Consider the following 12,923-nt stretch of genomic DNA (forward strand, 5'->3'; position numbering starts at 1 on the left):
TGTAGCAACGCAAGTCAATCTCCTGGAAGACATGGGCAACACGGTAGATTTCATAATATCAGCAGAATAAACAAACTTTATAACAAGGAGTGTGTACTGACACATATGTGACCGCCCGAAGACGGGTGATACATGAAAAGATAGAACACTCACAAAGTTTAATATTAACAAGCTTGCCTCGTGGCTCGCGTGCACGCTTGGTGGTAGGCATGTGATGGCACACTAGATGTCCGTTGCAAGCGTTCCGTGTGCATTCGTACGCAAATACGGAAAAAGTGCACCCGGTCACCATAGAATATTGGGTTTGTTTCACCAGTTTGGTGATGCTGGTCGTCTGTGTAAAGGGAAAAAGCACGAGGCGACTGAGTCTCTAAGAGAAAATCGTGGAGCGCGTGTGAAAGAGCTTTGGCCCAGCCTTCAGAAATAAACCGTTCGTGCAAGCCGTGAACTGGACATTCTGCGGAAACAGTGTGGAATCCGGCTACAAATTATTATGCTCATCGATTGGAGTCTTGTACCCGAATGCAACAAGCTATGGAAGATGATGATCATCATAATCATGACGACGGAGATATTGATATTCAAACGGCGAGAAATTTCCATCTGTCAGCGAACTTGATAGTCACAATGTGATCAAGTGGGATACTGAATTGTGTAGAGTTGAAAAGGGATTCGCCAAAAGTGACTGACTGCTGTCCAGTATCCAAGACCAAGGTGTATAATTCATTTTTCTTTATCGGGCGGACCGTGACAGATTCCGTGTACCTGGATATGTTGCGGTTGTTGCCACCCCCAAGTGACTGCCGAACCCTCAACTTCAATCTTTCGACAGGACGGGGCTCCACCTCACTGGAGCACAATGTTTCTAAACAGAGAACTGCAACAATGGTCGTCATGGTGCTCCAGACGTCGTCGTACTATTCGTATCTTGATACAAAGACGCCCTGTGACTGATCCAAGGTAAGGGACGTCGTCGTAGGATCGGGCATGGCGGAGCGAACTATATATGAGTACCTGTCATCGGGCGCTAGTGGCTTGGAGGTATTGACATATTGCCCTCCTGCACCTGTCGATCCAATATTCACATGACTCAGTGTGTACCCACCAAAGCAGCAACGATAAATCGCAACCTCGATACACCACGATCCCGGTGCTGTAGAAATCTGGCTCGCGCTGGTCCTTCATGGTGGCGTAATTTTAATGGGCAACAGTGTACATAGCCTAAGTGAAACGTGAGAAAGAAGGCAGAGCAGCAGACTTTCGGAACTAATTAGCGTGCAGTGTACCCAGGGCGTCTTCGTTCCATATTCTTTTGTACTCTTTTCTCCAGAGAAAAGCGTAACACGTTCTTTAAAATGGTATATTTAGAATCTCGTTTCTTAGTTTCCTTCATTTCAGGTATACCCCATTTCTTTAACGTCCAGGCAAAGTACGTAAACCACAACATCGATACCTTACTACAACACACCATACCGTCCCTTACTACAATACACCGTACTGAAATGTCGTGCAAAGATGAATTTGACCATTCAGAGACACTGATAACACGACAAAGACTGCTCTGCCACCAATGTCAAGCGTAATCTTCGCTCGGTCGGAAAGCAGTATGTGATCTTTCCACACAAAAATCTCTCTTCATATGCCGTTGCAACGATCAGGTTTTGGATTGCATGCTGGTGCAGTTATTGATCACACCAACAATAATTCCACTGCTGGATAAAGGCCTTCCCCAGATTATGTATTGCTTTGCCGTTTTAAGTTGTACACATTCAGGTTATTCCTGCACGTTTCATATCATCATTTACCGCCCTTCCATTGGTACTGCAATATGTCTTTGAATCCCGCAAAGAACTCTTGGTTCATTTACTATCTGTTCACTGGCTACATGTTCCACCCAGTTTAATTTCATATAGGAACACAATTATGTCTTCCAGCCTAGTATGTTCCCTGATCCATTTGCTTATTGGTCCACGTCCCCTGCCCGGAAAATCGACCGTAGACACATGCGCACACATACATTGGTGGTAAACTTCCCATTTCAGACACATCACATCAGAAGTTTAGCTTTGAAAACATTATTCAGTTATTGGCTACGGCTATAGCGGCCGTCTCCTGGGGCTACTCACCAGCAGTAACAGTGACCGAACAGTAGTAACAGTGACCGAAACATTGGTCTCTCCAGTATAGGTTTTATCCCCCAATTATGATGCGGCAGATGCGGCACGATACTCAAGAAAACTTTAGTGTCAACTGACTCTGGCCGCAGAAGCCTACGCAGTTATATCTATTCCGTTTGCCAAAAGCACTCCTGATCGTGTTTACTTTTTAGTTTATTTAATTTCCCCGACAATCAAATAGTTGTCTCAAATTGCTCTGAACACCAAACCACATCAACTGGTTCTAGAATTACATTGTTAGTTCGTACAATTCTATTTTAGATGGATTACTAATTTTTTGGCTTATTTTAATTGATTTTCAGGCATACTTTCAATCGCGTCCTATTAAATGCAACGATTCGCCGTTGAAATTTGTGCGTGCCGAGCAGCAAACAGAACATATAAAGGAAAATGGGTGTATGTATGTTCCATAAGCACACTACCATACACTCTATTTACCATTTCGTTTTTCAAGTTAAGGTATTTAAATATTACCTCTAGGGCTACTAAGAACAGGCTACTGCACGTTATGTCTAAATTTAGATGATGGGGATGATAAATATAAGTACTAATTTAAATCTAGAAGATAAGTTAAAATACTAGTGCAAGGATAAATGAGGAATAAACTGGACAATAATGGTACGTATTTTGTAGTTCTGAGAGACATAAGCTATGTGAAGATCAACCAGTAAAGACGGTACAGCAAAAAAGGTGAAAAACGACAATGAAGAGCTATTTGAGCTAACATAGATAATAGGAAGGTAAGAGAGATTGAGGAATTAACGTAATATTTTGTTTAGGCAATGAATCTATGATGTGTGGCTTAGTGAAAAAGGCGCACTCTTGGTGAATACATACCTACTAATCATTCTTAAATTCTGCTGTAGTACTAGGTCACACAAAATTAAGAATTGTTTTCATTTATGAAGGAACTGTTTATTATTGCAAACGTAATTGCTGAAACTGTTAATACATTTTCCCACTGAATAGCTTAATGGAAAAAATGTTTGCGGTTTTCTCCAGAACCATGATTGCATCCAGGCGCGCACCTCCTTGTCCGAAGCAAATCGACAGTCACTAATGTCTTTCTTCAGTGTTCCAAAAATATGAAAACTGTGTAACGCCTAATTCACGCAAAAGTAGCGTTGCGCGGTCGTGTGGCGGGGACGTGGCGTTGTTTCTCAGCACCTCCATGTTAAGAACCCAGAGATGGCAGAAGCGCCGCTTACTGCTCCGCGCCAAGTCCATTTGTCGCCACGAGTGGCGCACTGAAGGTACACGTGGATGGAGACGTCCAAGTGGCGCGCTGCTATTTCACTAAAAGCTACATAACTGTCTGCAGGTGGTTTCTGGGCAAAACATTTTTTCGCACAAACAATTAGAACCACTCTTTTCGAAATTGTGCATATTCTCCGCTCTCTTGTACGTCACTCTATTTTATATCTACATCTACGTAGATACTCCGCAAGCCACCGTACGGAGCATGGCGGCGGGGACCTTGTACTACTACTTGTCATTTACTTTCGCGCTCCACTCGCAAATAGAGCTATGCAAAAAACGACTGTCTGTGTGTCTTCATATGAGGCCTAATTTTTCGTATCTTATCTTCGTGGTCTTTACGCCCTCTGTGTCGGCGGCAGTAGAATCGTTCGGCAGTCAGCTTTTAAATGCCGGTTCTCTAAATTTTCTCGAAAAGAAGTCGCCTTCCTTCCAGGAATTCTCATTTGTGTTCCCCAAGCACCTCCGTAATACTTACGTGTAGTTAGAACCTACCGGTAACAAATCTAGCGACCGCCTCTGATTTGCTTCAATGTCCTCCTCAATTCGACCTGGCGCGGGTCCGACCTGGCACGGATCCCACACACTTGAGCAGAACTCAAGAATGGGTAGCACCAGCGTCCTATATGCGGTTTGCTTTACAGATGAACCACTCTTTTCTAAAATTCTCCCAACAAAGCGAAGTCGACCATTCGCCTTCCCTGCCACATTTATCTCATTCTCGTTCGATCAGACATCGCTATGCAAAGTTACGCCCAGATATTTAAACGACTTGCCTGTGTCAAGCAGGACACTACTAATGTTGTATGTGAACATTACAGGTTTGATCTTCCTGCTCATTGAGGAAACTAATCGGATTTTTTTATATCTTATCGTCTGATATCACAGCTTGACAGTAAACGGGTTTTATTATCGTACTGCCCATAGTTACTGTATCTCCATAAACCAAATGGCATATTTTGAAAAGTTTTCAGCGAAGAATGTAGTCGCTGGCCAGTTTACTTTCGACGGATTTCAGGACAGAGGTTGCTGCGCACGAAATTTTGCTGAGATATCAAAATTGTTTTTAACGGTGGAAGCAAACGGATACCTCTTTCCAATCCCCAGTGAATAGTGATGTATTTTAACGTTTGGCCGCGACGAACTACGACGTCCAACATTCTACATTGTGACCGCATGCTTTCCAAATTTTTTGCTTGTGTTTGTCTTTCGTATATGATTTACGGAGTCAATTACAATCAAATTTTAAGTTATTTATTTACCTTACGGCGTGACACACTACTTTGGAAACAGCATAAAAGACAATATATATATAAAATATAGATACAAACAAAATAATGTAAATTGAACATTGGTGCGTAACAATAAATGTATAACTACATTACAAAACCATAAGATTGCATAAAGTTCAGATTCCAGTATTTTCAGCAATCACAATTTCACATTTAAATTCTGCAGCCAATCCACAGCTCGTGGTGTTGCCCTCAGGAAGTCATCAACCGGTGAACGTCCTCAGTGGCACCAAAGTCGCACTCAGGGTCAGGTCTCAAGTTCCATCTGTACATCAAGGATCCGCTTCGGCCATGACCTGTCCGTATTCTGTTCAGTGTTACCCAGGTTTTCCTTGGGAGGGGAAAGTCCGCTGGATGTTTGGGAGTCTCAAATAAAGTATGCCAACTTGGATTGGCTCCGTTTCTCCAGTTCGTTCACCAGATTTCAACGCCATTGTAGTTTTGGCTCAGAAGCTGCTGTGCAGCCTTCACAGGGGGATTTCTGGACTTGAATCTTCTAAAGACAGTACGTATTTAGATGGTTGTCCACTGACAGCTGATTATCTCACTTTTAAAAGAGTGGACACCTTAAAATATTCGGGAAGCACCATCAATGAACAGAATAAAATGGAAATTGTAATTAAAGCGAGGATAGCAGCAGCGAATAAAGCTGATTTTGGCCTACGAGATGTCCAGTAGAGCTGTTTCCAGAAGCTTTAAACTTAGGCTATATCACACGGTAATTCTGCCGGTAGCTCTATATGGGTCAGAAAGCTTCACATTTAGAAAAGCAAATGAATAAAAATTATTAATTTTTGAAAGGAACATATTAAGAAAAAAATTTTGGACCCAAGAGAGACCCAGAAAAACAGGAGTCGAGTATACTTAAAAACCAGGAACTGAAGGAGATAAATCAACAGGCTGATATTAGTCAAAGGATGAAGAGGAGGAGACTGATGTGGGCCGGGCATCTAATTAGGATGGAGGAGGAACGACTACCTAAAGTGGCATTCTCTGGATCCACAGGGAGCAGAAGGAAGTGAGGAAGGCCACGGATCAGATGGAAGGATGTCATCGACGAGGGCGCGGTGGCAATAGACCTGAGTAAAGGAGAATGGACTACAAAAGCCAAGAACAGAGAGCACTGGAAGAGGACTGTAGAGAACGTGTATGGTCTCCAAGGCCCAAGCGACAGTTAAGTTGAAGAAGAAGAAATACACTAAGGTCCTGGCGGACTGGCAGGGCTGTATTACTGGAGATCTTTTTAAACTCTCTTATGAGTATGTTACATCGTTATATGTAAGGCGGTTCGGTGTTACTGAGGACTGGTAGCCAGTAGAGTGGTTTAAATAGCTCCAGCAATTATTCGCATCGTCTGATTTAGCACCACATCTACTTTTGCCACATGCGGACTGTTTAGCCACACCGCTGCGCAGTATTCAGATGTTGAGTAGACCAATCTTAGAGCAGTGGTACGGAGTGTCTCTGCACCAGCTCCCCAGGTCGTTCCCGCTAATTTGTGAGGCATGTTGTTTCGGGATTTCAGTTTTGCGGCCAGGTTTGATAGGAGTTTTTTTACAAGAGAGAGTGCGAAGCAATGTTACCCGCAGATTTTTGGATGGGAATTTTAAGGAAGCTCAGTACTATTCAGAAATACCTGTAGAGGTATGGTGATCCTCCACTTGACCCCACCGAGCTTCGTCCAGGCTATGCAGGAGGTCATCTGCGACTTCAGATCTTCCGCTTTCAAGTTAATACTGCACTAATAGTTATATTGATTTTGAAACTAGAGGTAGGCAATCGTAGATTCAACCGTAGAGTTAGCTATATACGGTATTGTACACGTTAATTAGTCTTGTCTACACTTACAGTTTCATTCACGAAACATTCAATAACTATTTTCGTTCACATATGAACAGATGGCGCGTGTTTTCCAGAGGGTAAAGAATATGTAATGCGATTTTGGGAATATTTTATGTTTACATATTTGAGTTTTTTCATACGGGCAGTATATATGAGGTAAAACGCTGTTTTGCATATTTTGTAACAGTTATTACACAATTACTTATGTTGCCTTTGAAAAATAGCACAGTTACAACGTTGCGCTGCTGAAACACTCAGGTTTTTCTGTGTTACTTACTGAGGAAAATGGAAACCTTATTTCGAGAAAGTGCATCACAGGTCAAAACACACAATGTTTGAAAATTTAACACTATTCCTGTTGCAATCATACTAAACATGTACATGTAGCATTCCGTTTTCTATCGACAATCAATTGGTTTGCCATACAGACGTGCAAATCAAAAATTCACTTGGTACTTCCCGATAGAAATTCCGTTTTTCATCTGGGATATATTGTCGCCTGTCAAATAAGGCTTTCTTCTTACTTGCAGTATTTTATTACACAGGATAGGGAAAACTGTAATGTTATGTAGAGGCAGACTTCGTTCCACATCACCTCACGGCTTTTTCCCAATGCTTTGACAAACCTACAGTTGCTGGTATGTTATGACTTTTCCTTCCATTTAGAGTACTAGGGTCGACAGATGAAATATGCCGCCAGACATGCTCATTTTGAACGAGTCTCTGTGCAACCTGTGGTCTAGTGCAGAAAGATCCCGTAAGTTTTCTGGCCCCATCTTCCACAGAACGAATCTGTTGTCCTTCGCGTTGACAATGGCCGGAAACTTGGTTTCTGGGTGACAGGATCTTTTGTTCCTCTCTATAAGAGCGAAATCGCTATCACATGGTAGGAAACTACGCCTTGTAAGCAAGAATTTCTGGTCCACAGCAGTGAAATTTTACTGATGATCAGATTTTGGAAAAGGTCATAAAATTTTGAACATCTCTCACAAAATCAGCAGTAGGCTAATAGGAATTATGAACAAAACATTCCAGTTGCGTTGTTTTTTCCATGAATGCAGTCCTTCACTTTGACTAACACACAGACATTAGGTACAAATGCTGGAAACGTTCAGGATGTATGTTCATTTCTTTCATTACGTCGGAAGTGCAATATTTCTTTCCCCTTTTTAACCATAACGTATGTATCCAATATCTTATTTGCTGCTCAATGTTTACAAGGTACAAAAGAATGAGTGCATCAATATGTTCGTACTATGCAGAACACGATATATTCTGATCCATTTGTAGTACAACCGTCCAGCGTCTGTGTAACAGCGCCACTTCGGTATATAGTTTGAATTGCCCACGTCCCGTCCGGCGAGTGAGGGACGTGGCACGGATGGGATGGGACGTGGGCAATTCACACTGAAGTGGCTCTGTGACAGAGAAGCGGGACGGTCGTCCTACGAATGGATCAGAATTTGTCGTCTCCATCAGAGGAAGATATTGATGCACTGGATCTTTTGTAATTCGTAAATGTTGACCAGCGAAGAAGATAATGAGTATATACGTTACGGATGGGAAAAAAAGGATGAAATATGACACGTTCGACGTAATGAAAAAATTGGACGTGTATCTTGAACTTTTCGAGCATTTTTTCAAAATTTCTCAAAAAGTGTTTCATTATTACGTTAGTCAAAGCGAAAGTCAGCAGTCACAGAAAATAGAATGTTTAGATCATAATTCTTCAGATGATTTTCATTTGAACGTAAGCCAAATATTGCCTATTAAGTCACAACATTCAACAGCCGTGGATTTGTCAACGCGCTGCAAAGAAACTGAGATGTACTGGGAAATGAAATCGGCCGCCAGATGCAGTTATAGCTTACTTAATTGGATAATAACTGTTACAAAAATATACTTAATTATGTTCTTATCTCATATACGCTGCCTACAAAAAAATCACAAATACGTAAGCATTACATAGGTAAGCAAATTGGTCAGCATCAACATCCAGACCATGTAACACTTTAGTTATATAAATAGCGAAACCCCATTTCAGATTCATTGCCCTCTAGAAAAAACACGCCATTTGTTTGACAATATGACAACGAAAATAGTTATTGAATGTTTCGCGTGTGAAACTGTGTACCCACAAGACAAATTAACGTATACAATACTGTATATAGCTATTTCTGCGCTCGATCAGCGATTGTTTACCTCTAGTTTTAAAATGAAAATAACTCTTAACGCAATATTAACTTAAAATGTGCCAGTAACTGACTTCATAAACCACAGGCGAAGGAGGAACAAGAGCTACAAATAAATCCACATAGCGCGCGGCTACGACGTAAAGGGTTGCCTGTTGCAGCTCGTCGCAGCCAAAAATACAGGGTGTTTCAAATAGAATCATCTGATTTGTCACGTCTATATTTATGGAACTAATAAACATATACAACGAATTTTGTTTTTTGATGAACGTGAAACTCAAAAAGTTCATCCCATTTTATAGGTGTTCAATATGCCCCTCTTCTGATGCATAGCATGTGTCAATGCGGTATTCAAATTTGTTCCCACACTGCAGCCAGCATGTCTTGAGTTACAGCTTCCATAGCTGGTGTTATGCGATGTCTCAGTCATTGTCGTTGGTAACGGAGCACATAGTCTTTTATAAACCCCCATAAGAAATAATGACATACAGTTAGGCCTGGTGATCTGGGAGGCCAGAAACATAAGGCTGAATCATTTGGTCCACTGCGACCGATCCATCGTTCAGTCATCCTACGATTTAAAAATTCCCGCACTTCCAGATGCCGGTGTGGCGGTGTTCCATCCTGCTGGTAAATGAAGTCGTTCGGATCAGTCTCGAACTGTGGGAAAAGAAGCACATGGACACGTTTTCTGTAGCAGTGCTCTCGGCACAGAAAAACGGACCGTACACCTTTTCCCGTGAAACTACATTAAACACATTAATTTTGGTGAGTACATCTAATGTTTTACAACTCCTTGTGGTTGTTCCGCACCCCATATTCTCATATTATGACGGCTCACCTTCCCATTTAAATATAATGTTGCCTCGTCACAAAACACTACGCATCATCCTCCATCTTTCCAAGAAAAAAATTACAGAACACACGTTGTTTTTCACCTTCACGAAGAGCTTGCAGTAGCTGAATTTTGTATGGTTTCATGTATAAACGACAACGCAACACACGCCAGACGGACATGGGGGGCACGTTGAGCTGGACGGCGAACGGATTTATGCGGACTCCTTTTGAAACTATGGTACATGCGTTCGACGTCTGTGTCAGACACTCGGTGACGGCCCGGCGATTTGCCTTTACACATACAACCTGTTTCTAGGAATTGTTCATGCCATATATGTTGTAGGAGAATCCACCCCATACCTAGTACGAAAGTCACGCTGAACAGTTACTACTGACCTGCATTGCACAAAACGTAGAACACATAAAGCTTTCTGTTGTGATACACCCTGTATATCAGTATTTACTAGGAACTGGAAAGAGGTATCGCTCTTCTTCCACCGTTAAAAACAATTTAGCCATCTTCGCTATATTTCATACATAGCAATCTATGTCCTAAAACCTACCGAACGTAAACTGGCCAGCAACTACTTTCCTCACTGCGAACTTTTCAAAACTGCCCGGCGGTTTACCCAGTACTCTGCCTCTGTTGCACCTGTTGTCTGCATGCTCAGCGTGTCTGTAGTTCCGTCAGGGTACGGTCTGCCACCACTGAGCTTTCAACAACATTGTGAAAGTCTGAGATCAAAATTCATGAAGATAACTTTCGTTGTTCACATAAAAAGGATAGCACACCTGATTCATTAAGTACGGGATAACCCAGCACTTTGTGATACCAGTCATCTGGACTACATGACGAATGAGTTAGAAGGAAGAAATATGGAAGAAGATAGCTGTATTGTTTTAGTTATTATTTTCTTTTATGATTAGATATGGATCTTCGCAATAAACTTTGAACTTAAAAATATAATTTGTTAATCAGTGTAGTATTCTTGAAGCTACTAGCTGCCCCTGAACAGACCATCAACCCTAGCAATACAAGGCACTTTCCATAACGCGCATTACCAAAGGGTGGAGAGAGTCTACATTGTGCCCACCCTTTAAAAAAGAAAAATAAAATCTGTAACTTATTGGAAGATATTAACAACATACTTTTTAAATAGGTACTAATCAGTATTCAGGGTCCCGAACCTGAAAATGTACATTTAGAAATATTAACGCATTTTCAATACCGCATACAACCGACTTTGCGATCACCACAAAAAATACAATAAATGCTAATTTCGTTAACTGTTGATGACTTTTTCTCTCAACATACTTTTTAAAGAGATACTGATGTGTAAGTAAGGTTCTGAACCTCGAAATATTGAATACGACCTTCATGGGGAAAGTGACAGCTGTTACTGAGACTTTAATTTCTGTGTTGCGTTCAAATGAAAATTTTGGAATAATTCATTAAAAACAAATATTTTTTTAAAAATTTTAAAATATAAAGAAAGTGACTGGATTACAATATCTTCAAAAGCAGAGCATACAGTACCTTCCCCTTCTACTGCAAGGGTTAACATTCCCCGGATTTTTATCTCGTACGAGAAAAGCTGCACTCGTGCCTCTGCACTAACACAAAGCAGGCGACAGAATCTCGCTGGTATGCAGTGGTCCAATATCCTCAGCGAGATTACTTAAGTCCTCAAATAATTACGCAGCATCCATCTAACCGTCATTATTTTAATTTCGGTCCCCAGCTTAACGCTTAAAGAGTCTTTTGAACACACAAAAACTTACAACTCAATACACCAAATGCACATTCTTACTGTTTCAGCGAGCACAAGCAGGCCTGTAGCTAAAAGCTGAAGTAGTTTTTTCACTATCAGTGACTTTACATGTAAAGTAGGGTTGCATTAAGGTTTTTATAACGGAAACGCATCACCACTTACGAATACGTAGGGAGTTCCTTTTAAGTTACATTTTGTTGTCTTGGAAGAGGTTTACCTTTCGGGATATGCACAGTCCCGTCAGTCAGCTTTTTTCATAATATTGAATTTGAAGAAAAAAAAAGAAAGAAATAAATAAAAAGAAATGTGTCGACTAACAGATCCACTGAACCCACGTCTACAGAAGCAAATTTATAATGTAGTCATTGAGAATACAGAGCAATGCTGTTTATAATTGAAATAAGAAGAAACGGATAACCAAGGTTTACTCTATGTAACGTGTGTTTCTCGTCAACAGCTTCAACCCAATTAAAAAACTGCCAACTTCTTTCAAAGTCTGCGCGTGTGTTAATGCGCTAATTTGCAGAGGCCCTGCTGAGTCCCTCCTCTGTCTGCTGCCTGCACTGTGCTGCGGGTCGTAACCCTCGCAATACAACGAGGGGAAGCACTTAGCGCCAGCCTTCTAAAAATATTTTGATGTAGTCAGTTGTAAAATAAAACAAAAATCTTAAAATTTATAGTTGAACTTAATCCATACCTTTAAGTCTTAGTAGTTTGTTGTTAGGAGGCAACATCTATTAACAAATTTGGCCGTGTAACCTGTGAATCTTAACTGTCAAATTCGCTGTTTCCTATCTACGGGTCTAACACACAAACGCGCATACTACTAAAAGTTTGTCGAATTTAACTTCACTGTTGAAGCAACTGTCCCGCTGTGTGTATCGTGTCTCGAAGTATTTTGACCCAAGTGTGAATGGCTACGAATGCAGACAAAGCATTTCTTGTATTGACTTTGGGACTGTATAAGGAAGAAAAAGAAAATAAGGCACTGGTCTACAGAATGGCTGAAATTGAGAACTCAATACACCCACGAAAATCTGGTCAAGGAAATTAATCAGTTTGATGATTACATCAACTTTCTCCGAATGGACAGTCAAACTTTTTAGACTTACTTCGCACTCACACAGGAAAAGAACTCACAATTTTTTCTTTTCTACTTCGTTCTCTAATGAAAATTCACTGAAATACCACATCGTGGAAACATACATATCGTCCATGGAAGAACTAGTATGTTGTGCTTAGACTACTGATTCTCTTCTTATCGTTTTCCTTCACAATGGCTGGGAAAGACGCAATACCTCTAACATTCTGGCAATTGCCAGTGTTCTTTTATCTTTATTCACTTTACTTCACAGTATTCTGATGTCAGTTGTCAGGAATACGATAAAACCGCTACAACTGAGCTTCCTTCGACAGATACTAACAAATTTTGGATTTCCTTCCAAAAAAATGTTCAAATGTGTGTGAAATCTTATGGGACTTAACTGCTAAGGTCATCAGTCCCTAAGCTTACACACTACTTAACCTAAATTATCCTAAGGACAAACACACACA

General features: G+C 40.9%; 2 protein-coding genes across 7 annotated transcripts in view; one reads left to right on the top strand and one right to left on the bottom strand.

Moving 5' to 3' along the window:
- Nucleotides 1-12,923, bottom strand: part of LOC124594613 (double-stranded RNA-specific editase 1-like) — a 143,546-nt gene that overhangs the window by 112,300 nt on the left and 18,323 nt on the right. The gene's annotated exons all lie outside the window — the stretch shown is intronic.
- The window catches only part of LOC124594864 (tyrosyl-DNA phosphodiesterase 2-like), a 155,951-nt gene that overhangs the window by 65,319 nt on the left and 77,709 nt on the right, over nt 1-12,923 (top strand). Inside the window, exon 2 of one of the 5 annotated variants that reach the window (XM_047133368.1) lies at nt 9,361-9,528. The exons of the other annotated variants lie outside the window; for them this stretch is intronic. Coding sequence (XP_046989324.1) covers nt 9,361-9,528 — 168 coding nt within the window. The remainder of the gene's footprint in view (nt 1-9,360; nt 9,529-12,923) is intronic. 5 annotated transcript variants of the gene reach the window in all.

Source organism: Schistocerca americana, chromosome 1 (assembly GCF_021461395.2).
Source record: "Schistocerca americana isolate TAMUIC-IGC-003095 chromosome 1, iqSchAmer2.1, whole genome shotgun sequence".
Classification (NCBI taxonomy): domain Eukaryota; kingdom Metazoa; phylum Arthropoda; class Insecta; order Orthoptera; family Acrididae; genus Schistocerca; species Schistocerca americana.